This window comes from Lampetra planeri, chromosome 22 (genome assembly GCF_965212315.1).
Source record: "Lampetra planeri chromosome 22, kcLamPlan1.2.h2, whole genome shotgun sequence".
NCBI classification, from domain to species: domain Eukaryota; kingdom Metazoa; phylum Chordata; class Hyperoartia; order Petromyzontiformes; family Petromyzontidae; genus Lampetra; species Lampetra planeri.
Genome location: NC_136128.1, coordinates 7,588,182 through 7,612,664, shown reverse-complemented (window position 1 = coordinate 7,612,664; position 24,483 = coordinate 7,588,182). Strand labels below are relative to the sequence as shown.

At 45.9% G+C, this 24,483-nt stretch overlaps 1 protein-coding gene across 1 annotated transcript in view; it reads right to left on the bottom strand.

The window, feature by feature from the left end:
• The window catches only part of WASHC5 (WASH complex subunit 5), a 42,749-nt gene extending 19,547 nt beyond the window's left edge, over positions 1 to 23,202 (bottom strand). Inside the window, exons 1-15 of the mRNA XM_078604323.1 lie at positions 22,673 to 23,202; positions 21,426 to 21,571; positions 20,164 to 20,248; positions 19,386 to 19,486; positions 15,569 to 15,761; positions 14,827 to 14,979; positions 14,083 to 14,196; positions 12,652 to 12,823; positions 10,441 to 10,568; positions 9,915 to 10,044; positions 8,694 to 8,842; positions 5,524 to 5,654; positions 4,256 to 4,331; positions 1,843 to 1,953; positions 25 to 165 (exon numbers count right to left, since the gene is read on the bottom strand). Of these exons, the coding sequence (XP_078460449.1) occupies positions 25 to 165; positions 1,843 to 1,953; positions 4,256 to 4,331; positions 5,524 to 5,654; positions 8,694 to 8,842; positions 9,915 to 10,044; positions 10,441 to 10,568; positions 12,652 to 12,823; positions 14,083 to 14,196; positions 14,827 to 14,979; positions 15,569 to 15,761; positions 19,386 to 19,486; positions 20,164 to 20,248; positions 21,426 to 21,571; positions 22,673 to 22,858 (2,016 nt within the window). The 5' untranslated portion in view covers positions 22,859 to 23,202. The remainder of the gene's footprint in view (positions 1 to 24; positions 166 to 1,842; positions 1,954 to 4,255; positions 4,332 to 5,523; positions 5,655 to 8,693; positions 8,843 to 9,914; positions 10,045 to 10,440; positions 10,569 to 12,651; positions 12,824 to 14,082; positions 14,197 to 14,826; positions 14,980 to 15,568; positions 15,762 to 19,385; positions 19,487 to 20,163; positions 20,249 to 21,425; positions 21,572 to 22,672) is intronic.
• Positions 23,203 to 24,483: the final 1,281 nt, after the last annotated feature.

Below are 24,483 nucleotides of genomic sequence, written 5' to 3'. Positions count from 1 at the left end.
TCCGGACGCATGGGGCGTGCGCACCTGGTACCGCGCCTCCAGCTGTGCGCACTCGCGCAGTTTGTCCTTGTCGAGACGCGTCGGAACCTCCAAAATGTTGTGCGTCTGCAGCTGGATCACCTGAGCCAGGAGGCCAAACATTGTCTCCGGGATTATCTGCAACACCTGTAGGGACGCACAAAGTTCCCCCCCCGGATAGCAAGACAAGCTGTTGGGGAAAGAGAGTGGCCTGTCCCACAAGAGGGCGGTGTGACCAGACCCACGCCCGGCTCACTTTTGTCTCCCCTGCAGAGGTCGCAACCGGGTACCCGATACCCGTACCCTACCCGATAACCGGCTACCCGTACCCGGCCGGGTACGGGTACGGGTACCCGTTTGCAACCCTGGTGCGGCCGGGTACGGGTACGGGTAGACCGTGAGTCACTGGTGAGTAACTGTTTGTCACTCATTTCCCAACGTCTTGTCTCTTCTCACAATTCAAGTTCCTAGAATCAACCCACCCGCGCCTGCAACATGGCTTCATCCCAGAGGTTGCAATCAGGTACCCGATACCCGTACCCTATCCGTACCCTACCCGTACCCGGCCGGGTATGGGTAGGGTACGGGTACGGCCGGGTACGGGTACCCATTTGCGACCCTGGTGCGGCCGGGTATGGGTACGGGTAAGGAATCAAAACCCGTTTGCGACCTCTGCTCCCCTGTGACGATATTTACACACCGCATCATGTGCTCATTTAAGGCCAAATCCATCTAGGAAAAGACCAAGACGGGTGGATTCAGATAATAATTTGTGGTCAGGTCGCTTCTAAAAAAAGCGAATAGCTCAATGGGCTTAACCTGGTAAGATAGAAAAAAATGCTTAGTTGTATTTGTATGTTTTTAAGTGATTTGTTTACATTTCCTATACTTTGTACCGCTATCTTGTTTGTGTATTGTTTGTAGTAACGTTCTGACCTGCCCCTACTGGACATCTGAGCTTCCTCCAGGATAATTACACATTCTGATTCTGGGCACGAGCAGCAATCGAACTCAGGTCGCAAGCTTCATAGAGCTCTGAAGCCCTTTGTTGGTTCTGCTGCACCTTATAAAAAACGTAAATAAGAAAACTAGCGTAGCGCGTAAACCACCACACGACTGTTCCTGCAAATAAGCACGTAGAATAAAAATAAACAGGAGCATACAAGTACAGTGTGCTTATCGCCTGGAAGAGCCACACACACACACATGGATAAGGATGCCCCGTTTTAGCCGTGTCGAATGCTCGGACGAGCAGCGTTATGCATTCATCTATTGTAGTCAGTGTTTAAATGTACTGTAGATATTTATAAAAGACAAATCGCGTAACATTGCAATAATTTTACTCGATGCAATACAATTGGATTCGTGAAGTGTCGAGTGGGATGTTAAGGATGGGGGTTCGAATCTGGGAGGTTCACCAGGAATTAAATGAAGTACTCGAGCATAGTTAGTTGATGGTCTCCAGTGACTGCATGATGAAAACAAAATATCTAAAATTATTTTAGAAAAAAATATGTAATTTTTTTTTTATTTGGCTACATTTCAGTTGTACTTCTCTGCAGCAGGTGACAGGTAAGGACACTTGCTAAATTATGGACTATAGGGGACTTCACAAGCAGCTTGGTGAGAATATGATTTTGCGAGCTATTCTCTAACACACGGGGGGTTGGTACTGGGCTGCAATAGCTGCAAAAAATGAAAATTTCGTCTCATGATATTACATTGATAGCACAATTGATATAGGTCCAGGCAAAAAGACAAAAAAACTCAGAAACATCCCAGCTTAAGACATCAGCATCAACTTAACGCTGAACGTGGACGCACCTTGCGAACGTAGGAGACAAGCTCGCCCGAGTAGTACTGGGACACACTCATGAGGTCTGGGCTGTTGGCCTGGTTGATCCTCAGCAGGGGCAGGTCCAGTGCAGATGCCAGCTGGCAGGGAAAATGGGCATGGGCAACGAAGGGGGAATGGCAATGAAGGGCAGGGCAGAATGTGGACAGCAGTAATGTATAACAAGGGTTGGACTTAATTTGTCTACACACCAGGATTGGTGGAATAAGTTCAGACTGAATGGATCTGTTCTTACTTTGCTCCGAATGACAAGTAAAAACTCCTTTATTATTTTGATAAACCAATCACATTTTAGGCATAAGTTCACTATAACAGCAATTTCATTCTCGACAAGCTATGGAAATAGCAGCAAAAGTCGTGCAAACATAATGGTGTCTTCACAAGCCCGTCACCAATTAAATTCACACGATCAATACTGTGACCAATATCTTGAGTCTACTGTATTTTAATGGAATCATAATAACCACGTGACTTTTTGGTTGATGTGTTTAGAATAATTAGCATAAACACATAACAAAACATCACAATCACCATGGTCATATCCACTGTATTACTTGTCCCTGTATTTAAAACTGTTTATCATGGTAATCACCTTGACACCATTAATGGCAGAAAGACGGTAATATAATAATGCTCCTAGTTTACTTTGTTTAAGCAGGTAAGAACTTAAGGACGAGGATGAGTCTAATTTGCAAGAGTGACCTGAGGTATTAGTCTGCCAGTAGGGGGCGATGATTGCTCTGTATAATATTCTTAGGTTTTTTCGGTAAAGTCACGTAGGTAAAAACATAAAAAAGTAAAATAAAATAAAAATAAAAATCACGACGTTTCGGAGGCAACACAAGCTTCCGTCTTCAGGTGGTACTGTCACAGCCACGACAGCTGTATCAAGTAAATGAGAGATTGCAGGAGTTACCACTGCGTTTATATAATGGTTGGAGAAGGTGGTGGGGCAAGGGCCGCATACTTATTATTAATATGGTAAGGTGAGGTTTGAGACTAAGAATAGACTGCATAACAAAGGCTGAGCCTTTGTTATGGAGAGGTGCGGTTTGTGACTCAACCTGTAACAAGAAGACCACCACTAAACATGGTTAAACAGTAATGGTTGTCTGTCAAATAAGATTGGCAAATAAGTGTAGTTAAATCTTTTTTGCATGGTTAATCACATCTTTCCAATGATCACTCAGTTTGTAACCGTCATCACGGTTGAAATTATGTCTGTGTTTGTATATTTGTATGGCTTCGTGTACAAACCTTTGATGGTAGCCAGGAGGTTTGCAGAGAACCTTGGTCTCGGAAAATACAATTTCATGAGAGCCCACCGAGTTGTAGCAATGATCGGCAACGGCCGAAGAATCAGTTCTGCCGTGTTTCAGATCTGACTTGTGCTCGCGGACATGATCAGAAACATGACGTTTCGTTTCTCCAATGTAGCAATCACCACAAATGCAACTCAATTTGTAGACTCCAGGATACTGTAAGTCAGGAACGACATCCTTCACAGATGGAATTAAATCACGGATATTATGCACTGTACTGAATCGGACTTGGATCTTATGTTTGTTTAGAATTTTGGAGATCTTTTTGGTCACGCCTGCTATGTATGGCAACGTGATACTTGATACAGCTGTCGTGGCTGTGACGGTACCACCTGAAGACGGAAGCTTGTGTTGCCTCCGAAACGTCGTGATTTTTATTTTTATTTTTTTTATTTTTATTTTATTTTACTTTTTAATGTTTTTACCTACGTGACTTTACCGAAAAAACCTAAGAATATGAATCATTGCAGTCACGAAAGCTTCAAATCTAGAATTAATGCTCTGTATAATCCCAATTGAGCAATTTGCGGTTAGTTTTTCTTGGTTCTTTCGGTAAAGTCACGTAGACGGGAAATAATAAAATAATAATAATAATAAAACATAATAAAATTATTCTCACGACGTTTCGGCCACAACGCAAGCAGCCGTCCTCCGGTGAAGAACAGGTCTGTCGGGAAGACAGCGTCTGAAAAGTTCCGACAGACCTGTTCTTCACCTAAGGACGGCTGCTTGCGTTGTGGCCGAAACGTCGTGAGAATTATTTTATTATGTTTTATTTTTATTATTTTATTATTTCCCTTCTACGTGACTTTACCGAAAGAACCAAGAAGATGAATCCCTGCAGTCACGAAAGCTTTAAATCGAAATTTGCGGTTAGTTTTTTCGAGTTTGGCAAAATAAAAATACTTGAACACTGGCCGTCATGTGATAGCCGTCTGGGGATCTTTAAAATATACTGTAAAGCGCAGAGCTCCGCAACAAGTGGGGAAAGTGCTGCCGCTATAGGCCGTGCCAGTGTCCTCGTGTTTGGAGCAGCATGGGTCTCTGCGTGTGTGAGTACCTTGAGGAAGGTGGCTCGAAGCCTCGTGACCATAAAGGGGTCCTTCTTGATGCCCTCCTGCATAATGCGAGTGTAGCTACAGCAGAACACATCCGTGGGGGACACACAGAGATTACATTCGGAATAAGGTAGAGATTTTGAAAAGCAGCTTTCATTGAAAGGACGCTGAGATGTTACATTTACCACTCTTTGGATGTCAAGCGTGGACTGTTCCCAAAGAGATTAAGAACATATTCAAAAGCTTTCAATCAGTGTTATGTGAGAAAGCTGAAAATAATATAGAAAATAAATTCCAATAATAGAGTTTTTTTTTTATTAACTATTGCAACAATACAAAGCGTTAGACAGCTCGTACAGTCTTGGCAAGTGTCTAAGAGGTTGCATCCATTTGTTTTTGGAGTGCAAATTTGCTGCACACTCACACAAAGGGATTGGATGCAAAATAAGATGGCTCAGTAATAAAAACCATGGAGGTGGACAGATCTTTCGCATTTGCAGCACCACACCTCTGGAACAACTTCCCCGAAGCAATCCACACACTCAACCCCATCGCTACATTCAAGTCACAATTCAACAGCAAATCTCTTTACACTGGCATACAACAATTAATTCACAGCCACAGCCTGCTTTCATTTTTTATATTTTAAACAACTCTAGATAGTATGTAAATATAAATATTTTTTCTCCTCATTGTGTGGCATTTTTGGTCAATTTTAAGTCACGGATGATTTGTGATGGCTCTTTGAGTAGCAGGTTTGTGCCAGAAAGATGTCACATGCATGTCAACAAATATTTAATTTACTTGACTAATAAGATCTAAAACAAATTGTTCTAATGAAGCTCTTTGAGAAATTTAAAACCATGGGCATGTCAGAATCAGCATGGAAGGCACCAGCGAGCTGAACATTCACTGGCCGGAGTGACCGACACCGAGAAGCCCAAAGATAACTGAACACAAAAGCAATCTTTCCATTTTAAATGAGAGCACCGTTTTGTGCGAGTTGGGAAAACAAACAAAAAAATATCCAGAAGCACAGGGGCGCTAGCAGGGTTTTTAATTAATAATTAACCAGGGTCAAATTCCAATCAACAATTAACGAAGTCAGGATCTTCATTCAAAATTTAACAGCACTGCATTTTAAATCAAGGATCGATGATGGCCACACTGCGGTGGACATCTGAGTGTAGACCGGGCGGCTGGTGACAGCGGTGGCCATGGCAAGCAGATGGGTGAGTGGGCGAATGAGCCAGCGTGCCCCATGGAGCACCTGTCAATGATTTCCCAGGCATAGGAGAGGTCGCCGATGATCTGCATGCTGATAAGCACCTCCTCCTTGATGTTGATGGTGCGAATCATCTGGTGCAGGAAGCGACGCGTGTCCGCCAGGAATTGGCACACCTACAAAAAGCGTCGGGAGTGTTTACCAACTTTGGCAACAGCCAACGCGTAGCGAAAAACAGTTGTTGAAGAGATATGTGACACACACAATTTCCGAAAACCACACCGACTCAAATCCTCGCAATCTCAGAAGATAAGCAGAGTTACGGCTTGTTAAACACTTGGATGGGATGCCTGAATATAGCCCGTATTGCAGAATTTGGTTACGAATTGTGGATGGCAGTACTGAGTGTTATTGCCTCATACATGCGGGTGTTCTCTGGGTACCCTGGTAAACCCCCATCAGCAAATCATGCATTAATGCTAATGATCTTATACCCCAATGTAGAACCCACTTGAAAGAGTCATGAGACTCGGTAAGACTTTGCTTGGTACGCAATTATCATAATCACTTTAAAAATTTCAACATTTGTTGTCGGATTGTAAAAAAAAATGCAGCCAAAGGAGTCACTGAAGTGTCACCAACATTTGAGCCTCACAAAAAAAATACAATCGTGGCCTTTTGTAATTCATGCAAGCTAATCTCATGAAAGTGCTATTTTAATGTCATACAGTGGAACCTCGGTATATGTCGTTAATTCGTTCCAGAAGGTAGGACTTATACCGAAAATGACGTAGATACCAAACGAATTTTTCCCATAAGAAATAAAGGGAAAGGAAATAATCCGTTCCAGAGGAAAACAAATGATATTTTATACGGCATATTATACATTAATGGGGTTGTATAAAATAATTTAGACACTAATTTCTAAAATGCATACAGAAGCCACGTGACCACGCTGCTGCCAGCTGCGCTGGTCACGTGGCGTGCCTCAACCCCACACGTCGCGCTCGCCTCGACCCGGGGCTCCACCCTCCATGGGGGCAGCCCCCCATGCCCCTCCCCCCCCACGTCCCCCGCCCCTCTCCCCCACGCCAGAGGTCGCAAACGGGTTTTGATTCCTTACCCGTACCCGGCCGCACTAGGGTCGCAAACGGGTGCCCGTACCCGATACCCGGCCGGGTACGGGTATCGGGTAGGGTACGGGTATCGGGTACCCAATTGCGACCTCTGGGATGAAGCCATGTTGCAGGCGCGGGTGAGTTGATTCTAGGAACTTGAATTGTGAGAAGAGACAAGACGTTGGGAAATGAGTGACAAACGGTGACTCGCCAGTGACTCACGGCCTACCCGTACCCGGCCACACCAGGGTCGCCAACGGGTCGGGTACGGGTAGCCGGATATCGGGTAGGGTACGGGTATCGGGTACCCGATTGCGACCTCTGCCCCACGCCCCCCGCCCCTCTCCCCCACGTCCCCCGCCCTTCTCCCCCACGCCACCCCGCCCCTCTCCCCCACGTCCCCCACGCCACCCCGCCCCTCTCCCCCAAGCCACCCCGCCCCTCTAGCTTTGTTTCAGTCGTGAACGGGGCATACGCGGGTACTGTACGCGGTGAGTCATCCCGACCCATACAAGTTCTAGCAAACGCGTCGTATCCCAAGCAAGACGTCGTATCCAAAAAAAGTTTTTCTCGAAAAAACACGACGTATACCAAATTCGACTTATTCCAAAGCGGTTGTATACCGAGGTTCCACTGTATATGTAAGGGACATTCTTTATAAGCCAGACCCATAAAACATATATATTGAAATACAATCCATGTTTTTCCTGCTGCATAGTGCTTTACTCCATTCTGATTTCTTAACCACACTTTCATCGTGAAAACCTTTTAATTCAAGAATCAATGGGTTTGGAATCCAGACTTCAATCGTCGAACTGAAGCAGGCTCATGATTGGCCGCTTGTGGTCACATGGTTAGATTCCTCACATTTATGAACAATCATATCCTTGTAGAATATATCTTGTCTTCGGTGTATTTTTAGCCCGGTCGAGGCTGCTATTTCTGAGTGCTCTTCAATCAATGCTTTGCTTTGTCACTGTGCAGCACAATAAACATGCTTCCTGATGCTTATGCATCATAATGCTCTGTCACCATCGTCATCATCATCTACCATCCCAAATGAGTAATGTGTATGTAATTTTCAGCACTGCAATGTTTCGGCCAATACCAGTTAACATTGCATGGTATTTTTGGCGATGGGAGGAATCCAGAGAAAACCCATCCAGCACAGAGGGAGAAGAACCTACAAACACCAGACAGAATGGCACCCCAGTTAGGGAATTAACCCAGACCCTTCTTGCTACGAGGCACAAGTGTTACCACTGCAATGCTACCCTGCCACATACCCTGGCCACTATGATCGCATTGCCCCATCTCCACCGCAGCGGTAATTTTACGAGCAAGGGGATAACCATTCAATCAATCAATCGGTCTTCATCTCACGCGCCAATTTCACCCTCAACCAGAGGTCGCAATCGGGTACCCGATACCCGTACCCTACCCGATAGCCGGCTACGCGTACCCGGCCGGGTACGGGTACCCGTTTGTGACCCTGGTGCGGCCGGATATGGGTACGGGTAGACTGTGAGTCACTGATGAGTAACTGTTTGTCACTCATTTCCCAACGTCTTGTCTCTTCTCACAATTCAAGTTCCGAGAATCAACCCACCCGCGCCTGCAACATGGCTTCATCCCAGAGGTCGCAATCAGGTACCAGATACCCGTACCCGTTTGCGACCCTGGTGCGGCCGGGTACGGGTAGGCCGTGAGTCACTGGTGAGTAACTGTTTGCCACTCATTTCCCAACGTCTTGTCTCTCCTCACAATTCAAGTTCCTAGAATCAACCCACCCACGCCTGCAACATGGCTTCATCCCAGAGGTCGCAATCAGGCACCCGATACCCGTACCCTACCCGTACCCGGCCGGGTACGGGTAGGGTACGGGTACGGCCGGGTACGGGTACCCGTTTGCGACCCTGGTGCGGCCGGGTACGGGTACGGAATCAAAACCCGTTTGCGACCTCTGGTGCAAGGGGACAACCATTCCATCAATAAATCGGTCTTCATTTCACACGCCAATATCACCCTCAACAAAGTAGGCATCAGTGCACATGACAACGACTAAACTGGCAGTGGAGGTCAGGCTGTGCCAGTGACCTGCATGTTGGTGTCCAGCTGGTGGAACACCTGGACCTCCTCCAGCGCCTGAATCAGCTGCACAGTCTTGCGCCCTGCCGCAGTGGCATCCTCCGATCCCAGCGACGAGATCTGCTTGGCCATCTCCCGGAACCACGCCTGGAGGTTTTCTGAAGCGATAGTTCAGGATGCAGGAGAGAGAAGAGGGGCAGGCGACAAGAGAAGTAGGTAATTATTCCACGTAAAGCAGTTGTGTGTTTGGTTTGTAAAAAAACAACGATCTGATATTAATGTGTTTCAGTTAATAAATTGTCTGATTTGGACTTTCGGATTAGTTTTTTTCTGGATTCTCTACGTTGGGGGTCATTCATAGTATGTAATGATTTATTATGTCTTTGTGCTAATAAAAGTGATATCACCTGATGCCATGTGACACCACTCTTGGTGGGAAAAGCATGAAAGCGAGGTAATAGAGGTGATGTCATTTCCTGTGACATCGCACTTTCAGATCAACTTAGAATAATCTTTTTGAATCGTTCTAAATTTCGTAGCTTGGTCCGATTTTCAGATTTTGCGATTGAGTAAAAAAATTACTGTCACATTTCTAGTATGTAACGTCGTTAGATTTTGGCAGAGGTGGGACAAAGTCATTGTTATGCAAGTCCAAGTCGAGTCGCAAGTCATCAAATTCATGACTCGAGTCTGACTCGAGTCCAAGTCACATGACTCGAGTCCACATCTCATAGGTGGGACAAAGTCATTGTTATGCAAGTCCAAGTCGAGTCGCAAGTCATCAAATTCATGACTCGAGTCTGACTCGAGTCCAAGTCACATGACTCGAGTCCACACCTCTGGATTTTGGGTTATTCACCATAACGTCACAAATCTGCTTCACCATTAAAATGAAATAACCTTCAAGTTCTTCAGCCAAACATGAACATACCATTTGGGCTAATGTTCATGAATGTTTTGGTGATAAAATAAACTTGATGTATATTTGTTTGTATTTTGTTCGTGGATTGCAGGAGCGATTTTTGGGATTCGTGAGTTGTCACCGCTTAGGAATGACTAGAAATTGAGGCCTGGAGGGCAAAGGTTAATAAGAAAGGCAGAGGGAAAAAATAAACATTACAATAAATAGAACAACTTTTCAAGCTAAAAGGGAGCTCAAATGGAAGGAAGGACCACACCCGTCAGACCCTGGATAGCGACTGGCGGCGGTGGAGGCAACGAACGAGATACCGTTCTTCTCGACGCGCGTGAGAGGCTTGGTGCCGGAGAACACCTCGGCCATCTCGATCATCCTCTCCGCTGCCTCGCTCCGGAAGCTCTCCCACTTAAGCTGTTTCTCCGCCAGCATCAGCCGGAACATCTGGGGCAACCGCCACCACCGCCACACCATACAAACCACAGTAGCGCATGGTGACCACGCAGCTTACAGCACAGTTACAACACAATTGTAATCTCATTAATTACTTGGTTTTTTTACGTTCACCATTTTTTTGTTATTTTCAATTGTGCTATAGGAATCATGTAATTTACTGCCATCATGAATCAGTGTGGGACTGTGTACATATATTGAACTGCTGTCGCACCATACGTAGCCAACCGTGCTAAACGGAGGTGTGGACTCTGGCAGTACAGTGCAACTGAGCATGTCAGAGACCTGCACACGATCGGCATCATCACATCCGACGGTCACGTGACGCTGTGCGCAAAGACAAATTGATAATAGCTTGCGGATGTTTATTGTCTGGGCGGCCAGCACCTCCTTGAGCTGAAACTCCAGCTGAGCCGTGTTGAGCAGCAGCTGGAACATGGTGTCCGGTCGGTACTTGCAGTCAGCCATCACCTGCTCTCGCACCTGCCGGGACCTCTTATTGCTGGAGTCGTAAGCTACACAGGAGACAACAAAAGGTGAGGATGTAAGGGTCAAAAATAACAGGGTGCCATCAGCAGTTTTTAAATTAAGCATTTATTACTTTTTTTTACCTACGCGACTTTACCGAAAAACCTAAGAATATGAATCCTTGCAGTCACGAAAGCTTCAAATCTAGAATTGCTCATCTCACCTACTGCAAGATGTCTGACCAGCATGGAAGAATAGGCCAAATGCCTTCTAGTAGAGAGCCACTTCCGTGCCCTCGTTTAGGAGGCCGATCTTCTATCTTACAGGTACACGCTAATTTCTCACATTAACATCACTAGCCCCGGCCACTTCTTTATGACCCTTGGGCTACACCCATTTCAAACCTTTTAAAACAGTCTGTCTCAGCAGCAGACCATGCTTTCCCACCTGATGACGGACGCTTGTGTTGCGCCCGAAACGTCGTGATTGATTACATTTTCTACCCACGTGACTTTACCGAAAGAACCAGTCACGAAAGCATCAAATCAAGATTAGAGGGGTTCTGTATAGTGCCCTCTAGTGGCGGCATTTCCACCAGCAGCAGTGGTGTGAGCAATCAGTTGCATGCTTGCACCTCTCTCTACCTTCAGTAACATTAGATTAAAGCATTACTGGTTAAATGTGTAAAAAAAAATCCGGAACTAAGTTTTTATTTTGATTTCAAGCTTTCGTGACTGCAGGAATCCATACTCTTTGGTTCTTAAGGTAAAGTCGTGTAGGTAGAAAATAAAATAAATCACGACGTTTCGGGCACAACACAAGCGTCCATCATCAGGTGGGAAAGCATGGTCTGCTGCTCGTATGCCATGAAAGTGACTTATAAATACTCTTATTTGTAGATTATGTTATTTTCAGTTTGCTTTTGGGCGAGACCACAAGTGTTTATTTTGAGGCATTAAATGGTTCCGTGTTTTTGTAGTTTTAGCAGAAGTAAAACTTTTTCAAACCAGTTTAACACGTGTAGGCTTTCGCGATCAATATTATTCATAATCAACGTTTTTAGGTTAGATCGCGTTATTTATAAATGTGTCGTAACCCTCCACCACCCGACACGGCCAATCAGCAAAAAAAGTGTCACGTTGACAAAAGACAAATCGTTCACTGCTTCATCCCACCGGTGTGTTGAAGAGTGAAACCACAACATTTACAAAAAAAATTTTCAAACCAGATAGCAACTGCGCTTATCGAAGTCTTTTAAGGAACACAACACTTCCAGATAGCAGCAACTTACACTGTCAGATGTATCATGAACTTTGTGCAACAGGCTCAAAGCATAATTTCAATAGAATAATGCACCGTGCAATTATTTAATCAACCCTTTTAAATGTACCACTGTACCAATTCTCAATTCGTACCTTATGATAACATAGACAATCAGTTACAAATAATTAATGCATTCATTAAATGAAGTGAACAAAATTGTAACATAATTAAGTGGTTTGAAGCTTTCGTGACTGCAGGAATCCATACTCTTTGGTTCTTTCGGTAAAGTCACCTAGGTAGAAATAAAATAAAATAAAACAAATCACGACGTTTCGCTTGTGTTGCGATCGAAATGTCGTGATTTATTTTATTTTATTTCTAACTACCTGACTTTACCGAAAGAACCAGTGTTTTTATTAAGTGGGTTCTCATTAATTAAAACAATTGCAGCTGCCGGCAAGTCAGTTTTAATGGGTGATGGTAAGGTTACTTCAAAAAAGTTTTGCAACGATGCACAGGTTAATAAGCATAGCAACAATTATTTTTTCATCACCATATGTATGTTGAATATTCTTGGTTCTTTCGGTAAAGTCATGTAGAAGGGAAATAATAAAAATAAAACATAATAAGATAATCGTAGGTGGCGGGGGAAGGACAACAACCTAAACACAAAAAACATTTCTAAATAAATGAGTGTTCAATCAAAATGAAAAAAAACCGTGTTGACATTTCTGGCGACCGGCCTTCTGCCTTCGAATCGACGACGCGTGAGCACGCTTCTCGACGGTGGGTGCCACGTGTGAACAAGAGCTTCGTGGCTCATCGGATTCCACCTCCAGCCTAAACGAAAGATCGCGACTCTCCGACCTGACTCTGCGACGTGCAGCATGGCCCAGCGCAGGCTGACGTTGCAGTCGCGCAGGCAGTGCAGCAGCTTGGGGATGGAGTCGAGGACGAACTCCTGCGTGAGCACGCCCTCCGTCAGGTACTGCCTCACCTCCTTCATCACACCCTCCAGCTTGCGAGCGTGGCGGCACGCCTGGTGTGAGTGGGGGGGGGGCAGTGGTGGTAGATGGGGGGGCAGGGAGGGAGGGGGTGGCCAGACCAGGGTGTGCAGGTGGGAACGTCGGGAGTGTGTGAGGTTCAAGTTCATTCAATCAAGTTCAAGTTCATTTATTAGGTATAGCCCTGTGAGCTATTCGGCTCTTGAATCGGGTGCAACCGCAACAAACAAAAAACAAAAACATGAACAAAAAACATCTTAAAGTGAATATGTGACTAAGTGCAAACAGAAAATCCAAGAAAAGACAGCAAAATATTGCAGAAAAAAACACCGTACACCAACGCTGTGTGCAAAAATCCCAGTGGGATGCAAGTCAAACAACAACAACCACAAGACAACTTAGATTAAGGCCATCAGTCTAACTCTGTACTACAACAAACAAACATGGCTAAACCAATACACTTTTCGAAAATCTCCAAAATAAAGCCATGAAAGCAATGAAAAAGCAATCATAGGAACTGACGGAATTTTCACAATAAATGGCATAAACAACATGTACTACCAAAACCCTGCAGCCATAGCTGGCTGCATGAGTCACTCTACAACATCAGGAGGTGGGGAGGAAGAGGAGATGGAGAGAGATAAGTGAGAAAGGGAGGTCAGGCACAACACGAGAATTAACACGTTAGATACTGACAGGTAGTACTGGTTAAATGCAATCTCGTGGGTGTGTGTATATACTCGTGTATATATATCGAGCATGTAATATTACCCCCACGCTGTGATAAAATTTTCGCAATTTGGAATCGATTTGATTCGTTTGTTTCGAAATTTTGCCATCGTGTTTTGTATTGTTTCTCAATGCTTGCATGCACAATTGAACGCATGGGTCTCTATCCCGGGAAACTGACTTTTGGGCCAGGCTGTATCGTGAGCGTAAGCATCTATTTGAATCAAATAATGCAGGTTATGTATGCATGTTGAATTTCTTTTGCACCGTACACAGCCAACCATGCTAATCGGAGGTTACCATTACCCTCGCGTGTAACTAAATTACACAGCAGTATCATAGAAGTATCATATTCCTGTTATCTGCACTACCCATACGATAGTGTTGCGTGTAACTAAATTACACAGCAGTATCACAGCAGTATCATATCCCTGTTATCTGCACTACCCGTACGATAGTGTTGCGTGCAAATCATCACGGCTGAACGATAAAGCATGACCAAGTGGACAGCGCACGCGACTGATTACCGACAGTGGAGTGGCTGTGGGTGAGGCCAGGCACACACCTGCTCGCGAATGTTGCCCGGCTCCAGGGTGTTGTTGAGTGCAGTCTTGGCTGCTTTGTATGGCTCCCAGGCCTCCATGAGGTTCACAGTCATGCCCATGTACACGCTGATCACCTGCGGGGAGGACAGGAGTGTGACTCGCTACTTTCCATTTGGCCTCTTGTTCGAAACAAACAAGCTGGCAAGACTGTCAAATAGAGGAGCATCCGCTTTGGAGAATTATCAAAGAAACGTGTGCAAATAAACAGTAAACAGGCAAATGCTCCTTCATATCTTAATAACACAGAAAGGTGGACTCACAAACAGCAGGAACACACAACCTCACATCATGCCTTGCATGCATGTGGTGTGACCATCACATTGCATGTACAATGCTCTCAGCCTTGTCCAGACCACCAGTGCAAGAGCTAAATGTGTAGCTGTATTTTTAAGCCACAAATTTAAAGAGAGTAATAATGTGGCCATCCCAATAAGGCTGAGAGGAACGCCCCTGGCAACACAGTGGGGGTGGCTTGCAGGGTGTTTCCTGCCTTCGAGAGGTAGAATTTTGGGGGCAGCCACCATTTTTACAGTGGCTTGGGTAATGATTCACACAAAAAAAGTCGACTAAAATCTTCTGTCAAGTAATCCACTTAAATGACTATTACACACATTGCCGTGCACTCATATAACCTAAACAAACTTATCGACCAAGCGAGCACAAGCATTGGTTGAGTTCATGCTCGTGTACTGCCAGGTGCTCACCCAGTTGTCGGGGAAGTACTTGTCGACGATCTCGCGCATCTTGGCCTGTTGCGTGTGCAGCGTCGAGGGCTGCAGGTACAGCAGCACATAGAGCATGGCGGCCTGCGTGGCAAGCGCTGTGCTCCGATGCTCTGGCAAGGGATACGCCGACACCTGCACGCAGCGGTGCGAGGTCCGGTAAACGCCGGGCACGAGTGGATTAATGATCAACATTGCAACATTCATCCAATTATTGGGGGTTTTGGATACATCATTGCATGCCTATTAGAGACATCAGTACTGCAGCAGTCAACTTTGCTCGCTCGGTTCCAGCCACGAAAGCAGCGTGTCATTATACTTCTACACTGCGAGGCGGAAAGAAGAAAACATGGATGAGATAACATATGCAGGTTCATGAACATAATTTAAACCATTAATTTAAAATAGTGGATCTGGCAGAACACTTTGCTAGCAGAGGTGATGGACAACTGTCAAGAAAAATAATAATGGAGTGGCAGCCAAGGAATGGAACACATCCGAGAGGACATCAGATGAGGAAATGGAGCGATGAAATCACATTGTATGCAGGTACTCGATGGATTATTACATCGAAGGATCACGAGGGGCGGTGACGGTTCGGGGAGGCCTTCATCCGGCAGCGAATTAAACATTGCCGCTGACGATGGATCAGGTGGCAGCATCATGTGGCTGGTTTAGCCCGGGGGGGGGGGTGGGCGGAGGAGGTGGGGCGTGCAGATCGTGCCTGGTTGTAGATGTCGTCGGAGCGCAGGCGTCCAATGAGCATGCTGATGAACGTCTCGCTCACGGGCACGCGCTGGAAGTAGCTCTCGGGGTACCCGACCGGGCGGCGCGAGCCGGGCGCCGACGAAAACCCCGTGCTGCGCAGCAGCTTGCAGACGTCGTCGATGTTCGAGTCGGCCGAGGAGCGAGCACCGCTAGAGTCGTGAACGACGCACGACTCGGCGATCAATGGCTCGGCAGCAGCGAAGCCGCCTCCTTTGCAGTCTCAGGTTTGCAATAGTTTACGACTTGAAATATATAGTGCCTCGCACGGGTATAAGTAATACAAGTCGCGGAGCACAATTGAACACAACACTTCACAAATAGTCTCGTTATGACAGTTTCATTTGTGGGACCTTTTTTGCCAGTATCAAAATGTTTAAAAAATAAGAATAGGCTTTACCCCTTTCAGACAATAAAACAGTTAAGATATTCAAACACCAAACAGATACCTATTTCAAGGCATCAAGTCTGCATTGACCACACGTGCTTGTGGAAAAACATGCAAACCAACATGCTCTGATAATATATGGCATTGTCTTTGAAACTGATTGGCCTACACCAGAGACAACCTTCTTTATGGCCTAGTCTCACCAGTGTTAATGCAAAGAACGCCAAAAGGCGAACAGTAATAAAATATCAAAAAATAAGTTTTTTAAAAAACACGCTTTATTGAAATGTACTGTCCGAGCTGCCCTTCCCCCTGCCCCCTTCCCCCATCGCCCCTCCCCTCCTTCCACACCCCCCGCCCCTGGGAGTGGCTCCCCGAGGCTTGCCGTGACGTCAGAGACCACGTGGTGATTTACAGCCAACGTGAGTTGAGCGTGGACAATTAGAGCCGTAAAAAAGATTGTTTAAAATGTTTTTTTTCATTTTCAATGATAGAATATAGTATTGTCATCAGTATGACATACCTAGTTTGCAGTCGATAGCACACTGGGAAGTGTGTAAAAATTGAGTTACAAGATTTCTTTTTTGAGGATACAACAGACAAAGTGAGTTCAATAAAAGCGTGTAAAAAAAGGCAATGCAAGCATGGGTTGATCAGTTACATCTATGGGCCCTTTTTGTTTGCACCATTAGCATGTCATATTGGCAGACCATTTGCCGACATTAACTCAGAATTACAAAAAGTTTCCAAGACAACCAACAACACTGAATGAAAACTGGAGTGTGTTGGGTGGTTGGACAATTTAATATGTGCATCTCTGACAATTTGAATCCTCACCTTACAATTTCTGCAAGGCATGTAACCATGCAATCAATTGTTAAAAACACTTCAGCTCAAGATACATATCGCACATGTGAGAAACAAATATTTACGATGAATATGGAATTGTATGTAATCGGTGTGTTTGTGGCAAACTTGCAGCCACTGCACATTCTGAATGAACCACAAGTGCAATAACACGGACTATTGAATCACGCCCCCTCTGAATGCTGCCAATTCATCAACATGCTGGGGGTTGAATTATTACACGCTTCAATTCTACAGAGCATTACAATGAGGCAATGTCTACTGAAAAGCGAACATGAGACCTTGTGACACCATATATAACCGAAAACATTTGTGTTCTAGCATATTTGTTCTAAATAAAAATTGACCCATGAATAAATAATTAAATGTTTTCCTTTCATGCATGCCGGTTTATGCAAGTCACTCCTGAACTCATAGCCCCAAATGGCTGACGTGAGCAACCCCTTGGTGTAAAAAAACACAATGAATATATAATACTGTGTAACAATTTTTTTTTGTTCCTGGGTAGTAAGTGTTATTTCCTAATTGCTTAAAGCCTCAAAAGTAAAAATTTTGAAATTGCAAAAGTTTTTTATTTTAAAATGTTATTGAAAAAATATATCAATCTTCAAATATATCACATGTAAAAAAAGTTGCAAAAATCTCTTACACATTAGTCATGGGTGAAATAAATGTATTTGTGTAGGATGGTACAGAGGGGAAAAGAGAGCCACGAAGTTTGTTATCCCAAAAATTTGGCAAGAAACCACTGACCACTCGGGCAACTGCTACTTCTGCATGGTGGACCCTTCAAAACGTCTGACTGGCAAGAAGGCACCTGCTATCACGTATCCGGACCTTCCTTCATCCATCGCCCCGGTGCCACACTGCCATGAGCTCCCCGCACCCACTACTCCGGAGAGAGAGCGGCCGTCTTTAGAAGAGAGCAGCAAGTCAGAGAGCGAGGAAGACGTCGTAGACCCAGATGACAATTTTAGAGGTGGAGCTGCGAAGAGAAACCCATACTACCCCAACCAAAAAGAAGACCTCAATAACTTGATCAGAGATCTTGGTCTCACCAAGTCCAATGCTGAGCTTTTGACATCTAGGCTCAAGCAGTGGAACTTGTTGGATGAAAGTGTGCAAGTCGCAGATCGGAGGAAGCGTCACCAATATTTTTGCAGCTTCTTCACCCATCAAGATGTGCTCTGCTTCTGCCACAATGTGACCAGTCTGTTCGAGGCAATCGGAATCTCCTGTAACCAGAATGAGTGGCGCCTCTTCATTCACAGCTCATCCAGGAACCTCAAAGCCGTGCTGCTCCATAATAGTAACAAGTACCTGTCTTTTCCGCTGGCTCACTCGGTGCACCTCAAAGAGAATTACAACAGCATCATGACCTTGTTGGACGCCTTGAAGTATGAGGAGTATGGCTGGGAGGTCATCGGAGACTTCAAAATGGTGGCATTCTTGATGGGTCTCCAAGGCGGTTTTACCAAGTTTCCCTGCTATCTTTGCCTTTGGGACAGCAGGGACACCAAGGCGCACTACCACAGGTGGGACTGGCCACAGTGGACCGAGTTCTCTGTGAGGAGGAGCAACGTCAAGTGGGAGCCACTGGTGGACCCCCGGAAGGTGCTGATGTCACCACTGCACATCAAATTGGGCCTTATGAAACAATTTGTCAGAGCTGTAGATAAGGAGTCGGCAGCCTTCCAGTACCTTCAAGACTTCTTCCCTAAGCTGTCTGAGGCAAAGGTCAAAGCCGGTGTCTTCGACGGACCACAGATAAAGAAAATTTTGGAGTGCAATGATTTCCCCAAGAAGCTCAGTAGTAAGGAGAAAGCGGCTTGGAACAGCTTTGTCGCAGTGGTTCATGGCTTCCTGGGCAATCACAAGGTCGAAAACTATGTGGAGCTGGTTGAAACTCTGGTGAAGAACTATGGCACAATGGGCTGTAGGATGTCCCTCAAAGTCCCTATCCTAGATGCTCATCTTGAGAAATTCAAGGAGAACATGGGAGCATACTCGGAGGAGCAAGGCGAGCGCTTCCACCAGGATATACTGGACTTTGAACGGCGCTACCAAGGATAGTATAACGAGAACATGATGGGAGACTACATTTGGGGGCTGATTCGTGACAGTGATTTAAAGTATAATCATACATCTAGAAAAACAAATAACTTTTAAATCTTTTGTAGTCATTTTTGTATTACTTTAGTATAAATACATGTTAATTTTGATTAATATATTGTTTTTTCTAACTTTATGTGAATGAAAAGACACAAATTAGCCCTTAAAAATAGGTACATTTCAAATGATCACTATCCTGGTCGGAAAATAGCCATTTTCTATACTTTTTAAGCATAAGCAATAACGAAATAACACTTACTACCCAGAAACAAAAGTTGTGTTACATAGAGTATAATAATGATAATCGGCATTTTGCTTTTATCCCCCGCCCCCAAGCAATTAAATTGAGAGAAAACTGTAATAAAAAAAGCAGATGCAATATGAGACATGTGTGCTTTACTGCATTTACCTGTATCTGTAGTAGGAGACGAGCATTCTTTCCCGTACCTCACCCTCGATCCGCTGATCAATCACCAGCAACATCACTCCGTACAAGTAGAGTGCCTCACACTGCCGACCACACACAAAGACAGGCGCTGCATGCTTAAACATATGCTGTTGAAATGAGTTTCAGGCCAAAACAATGGAGGATTCTAAACCCTGCTTTGCAGAAAATAGCAATTTTATTTTAATAGCAGGAAACATTCCCCTGTCTGTGTATGTTATTATCTCTACTTGCTTTGTGCCCGATTAACTAGGAGGGAACACAGTGATACAAGGCAGCCCGGTGCATTTAAGTTGGGACCACATATTGCAGATCCATGAACTATTATGCGCCTTTTGGCGTCATCTGGTCCAACACCATGTGAGACTAGGCTCTAAGAAAAGCTGTCTCGGGTGTGGACCAATCAATTTCAAGGACAGTGCATACATTATCAGAGTTGTGTTTTTGTTTGCATTCCGACCGCAGGTATTGTGGTCAATGCAAACATGACTCCTTGTAAAAAATGTGTCAGTTTTGTTGTCAGATAAAAGGGTAACAAAACAATTATCATCGATGAACAATTGATTGTTCATGAGCCTAAAACAGTAAACTATAGAAGTTAGGATCACGGAGTTTTAGTGACCAGTGGAATCATTTACACATGTGACTACATTGCACAATTGTACTGTCAGGTGCATAACATGGAAGGCAAGCTGATAACAGAGTACTAAAAGCCATGCATGCTGATGTAAAACACACAAACCATGAGTTGCTTTCCATCCTCATTGAGAAGAACACTCTCCAGGGTTTGCTGAATGTACACCCCTTCAGATAAATCCTCCAGGTATCTGGAATGTAAAATTAGCACCAACGGCAAACTTTCACATGTTCGTTCGTGATACATTTTTGATGAAACACAGACATTTCAATCAATCAATCGACCTTTTTTTTACATGCTAATATCGCCCTCAATAAAGTTGGCATCAGTACACAGCTGAATTTGCTTGGTAAAAGATTGGTGGATCTGGAAACCTGGACTGTGATGAAAACAAGGCCTGGAGCCGGTGCTCTAATGGTTAAAGGTCACAATATTATTGGTTGTGGTGTAAAAATGATGGGTAATTATTATCCAGGAAAACCTCACCGAGTCTCATGACTCTGCTACGTTTTCACAGAAGGGGGCAATGATTGTAATACATACCATACAGGTATCCCTCAATTTATGAAAGGAATGCATTCTTCAAAAAAACATGCGTAAAACGAAATTTCGTAAATCGTAATGGCTCTTCCCATTAATTTAATGCAAAAACGTAGGGATGTTTTTTGGACAGTCATTCCAACTGTACTCCTAACACACATATACACCGATAGCACTTTTCACAATACAAAAATAATAGTAAATAAAGTTAATATTAAACGATTGCATTTTTTTTTTACCAAAATAATTAAGCTTTTCAGTGAACTCACCAAAAGATCTGCTTGACGAAATAACTGGTAAGGTATTGTAGAGGCATTACTGATTCAATGTTGGGATACCGTGACACCGTCACGGACCGATGGCGTAGCCTCCTGGGTGCTTCTTATTTGATCTCATGGCGCGTGCTGTGTGAAATTTCGCTCACGTGGAAATTCTATTTAATTAATCGAAAAGTGCCAATAATTTGCAATTGCGTAAATGCTACATTTCATAAACCGAACGTTCTTAAAATCGATGGACACATGTATATATTTCAACCGAGTAATTTGCAGGAAAACTTTCTAATTCAATAAACTTGGACTTTGACACCACGGGATCTTTAACGTCCACTGTCAAGTAGACCACCTGTATTTTGATGATTCAACAGGTTAATTATTCTTCTTGTCCTACCCCCGATTAGCAGTTGGCTCCATACGGTGCGAAATAGGTTCAACATACATACACCCGCAGCGTCATTCAGGGCTGCTGCTGAATTCATACAAAAAACCTCTGCAACAAGCAACGAACGCGCTACCGCTAGCTAGGTCATGCCATCGTAATGCGAGTACCTGTTGAGATCCACAATGTACTTGTGCACACTCTCAAAGGCCAAGTAGAAGCGTGTGAGGATTTCGATGTAATTCTCTCGTATCTCCTCGTCCAGGTCTTGCAGCTCAGGTTTGGCATCTATTCGGCTATCCAACAGCTCGCTGGTCTGTGGTATGAGGAACAAAGCGATTGATAGTAAATCACATCACGGATGGGGCAGTAAATGACATAACGAGATAAACATGTCAATGAATGCAAAAAGTGAGATTTGTTTTACGTTGGCCACTGGGTAACAAATGTGAGTAAAATAAGTGTGCCACTGTGTTACGTGTGCGACCAGACCCAGTGTGCCACATTTGACAGATGACAAAAAACACTTGTACCACTGTGCTGACATTCATGAGAGGATGCCCAGGGGTACCAATATATAACAGGAGTGTGCTCAAACTCAAGTCTAACATTTAAACTAAAAAACAAACTAAAAAAAAGAAAGTTTTTTTTATTTATCAGACAAGGCCCACGGAGCTATAATAGCTATTTTTCATAAGCGACCTGGCTATCACAAATGATGGGTCAACGAAGTGGCTTATCACGTGGAGATTTATAGCAGCCAAATACTCCAAACGCATGTTGATTCTAAATGTGGAGGGAAAAACCGGAGACTATGTGTGCGAATGTATGACTGGTTAAACACCAAAGCCAGGTGTACATTATGAACACCAAAGGCAGTTGTGCTGGTTACACACCATTACCATTTGTGGTCCTGCAGCCTGAATAAACTCCAGGTTAAGGTGTGTTGATTAAACAGAAGTTCCAGCCGTCCTAATGAGTGAGTGGTTAAACTCCGGACCCAGGCGTGTGGGGTAACGAGTTAAACTCCGGACCCAGGCGTGTGGGGTAACGAGTTAAACTCCGGACCCAGGTGAGCTGGGTAACGAGTTCAACACCGGACCCAGGCGTGTGGGATAACGAGTTAGACACCAGACCCAGGCGAGCTGGGGTAACAAGTTCAACACCGGACCCAGGTGTGTGGGTAACGAGTTAAACTCCTGACCCAGGCGTGTGAGATAACGAGTTCAACACCGGACCCAGGTGAGCTGGGTAACGAGTTAGACACCGGACCCAGGCGTGTGGGATAACGAGTTAGACACCGGACCCAGGCGTGTGGGGTAACGAGTTAGACACCGGACCCAGGCGTGTGGGATAACGAGTTAGACACCGGACCCAGGCGAGCCGTAATCCCGAAACCCCTGCACGCCACCCGCACCTTGAAGTAGGAGAAGTCGCTGACGAGCTCCCCGTACTTGGCGACCTCGGCCCGTTCGCGCAGGCGGAACACGGGCGGCACGAACTCGGCGAGCCTCAGCAGCTCGGCGATGATGGCGTTCCCGCGAGACACAACCCGTAGGATTGCCTGCCCGCACAGGTTATTCTCGGCGAGGAAGTCCACCATGGTCGCCCTCGACTCCCTCCTCCCCGAGATCCGGAGGAGGCCTGTAGGCCGAAGCCTCGACCTCGCCTAGCGAAGCCTGCCGGCTCACCTTCACCTCTCCCTGGCCGAGCTCTAGAGGCCCGGGCGTCCAAAACCCGCACCCCGACAAACCTGCAGCGGCGTGTCGATTTGTCTCGCGATCTCTACGCTACGGCAATAAACACGTTGCCTTTCTTTCAAACGCTCGGTCTTTGCTTAAAATCGATCGTCAATATTTCACGAGGCGGTGAAATTAGAAATCGAACCGCGGGTCACGTGACACAGGGGCTTGGTGCAGGGGAGCGCGTCACGTGACGAGGCGCTCGCGCTGCACGTGACGCGGCCCGTCACGTGGTTGGGATTTCCCATTGCCCCCCCCCACCCTCCTCCACAAAGACAAAGATCCCCCGTGTAGCCTTCACAGACCGATAGGGCAAGTGCCCCCCCTCCCCTCTAGTGGCGATGTTGACTACACACCACCCGCACCGGATAATTACTCATTTGAGGCTGAGTCGACCTAGGGGGGCGAGGAGAATAGCCCCCCCCCCCCCCGGGACCGGTTCGAGATAAAGTGGAACTCTGGCGGCGCTGGTTCGGAGCGCGTGGCGCCAACCGCTGCACCACCGCTCGCGAGCTGGTCACCCCACACCCCCCTCCACAACCAACGTGCATTGTGCAACGTAGACGCCCAAGTGCATTGAGTGGTGAGTTCAGGTCCTCTCCCCCCCCCCCTTGCATTGAGTGGTGAGTTCAGGTTCTCTCCCCCCCCCCCTTGCATTGAGTGGTGAGTTCAGGTTCTCTCCCCCCCCCCCCTTGCATTGAGTGGTGAGTTCAGGTTCTCCCCCCCCCTTGCATTGAGTGGTGAGTTCAGGTCCTCCCCCCCCCCCTTGCATTGAGTGGTGAGTTCAGGTTCTCTCCCCCCCCCCCCTTGCATTGAGTGGTGAGTTCAGGTTCTCTCCCCCCCCCCCCCTTGCATTGAGTGGTGAGTTCAGGTTCTCCCCCCCCCCTTGCATTGAGTGGTGAGTTCAGGTCCTCCCCCCCCCCTTGCATTGAGTGGTGAGTTCAGGTTCTCTCCCCCCCCCTTGCATTGAGTGGTGAGTTCAGGTTCTCTCCCCCCCCCCCTTGCATTGAGTGGTGAGTTCAGGTTCTCCCCCCCCCCCTTGCATTGAGTGGTGAGTTCAGGTTCTCTCCCCCCCCCCCTTGCATTGAGTGGTGGAGTTCAGGTTCTCTCCGCCCCCCCCCCCCTTACATTGAGTGGTGGAGTTCAGGTTCTCTCTCCCCCCTTGCATTTAGTGGTGAGTTCAGGTTCTCTCCCCCCCCTCTTGCATTGAGTGGGGGAGTTCAGGTTCTCTCCCCCCCCCCCCCTTGCATTGAGTGGTGAGTTCAGGTTCTCCCCCCCCCCCCTTGCATTGAGTGGTGAGTTCAGGTTCTCCCCCCCCCCCCCTTGCATTGAGTGGTGGAGTTCAGGTTCTCCCACCCCCCTTGCATTGAGTGATGAGTTCAGGTTCTCCCCCCCCCCCCTTGCATTGAGTGGTGAGTTCAGGTTCTCTCCCCCCCCCCTTGCATTGAGTGGTGAGTTCAGGTTATCTCTCCCCTCCCCCCTTGCA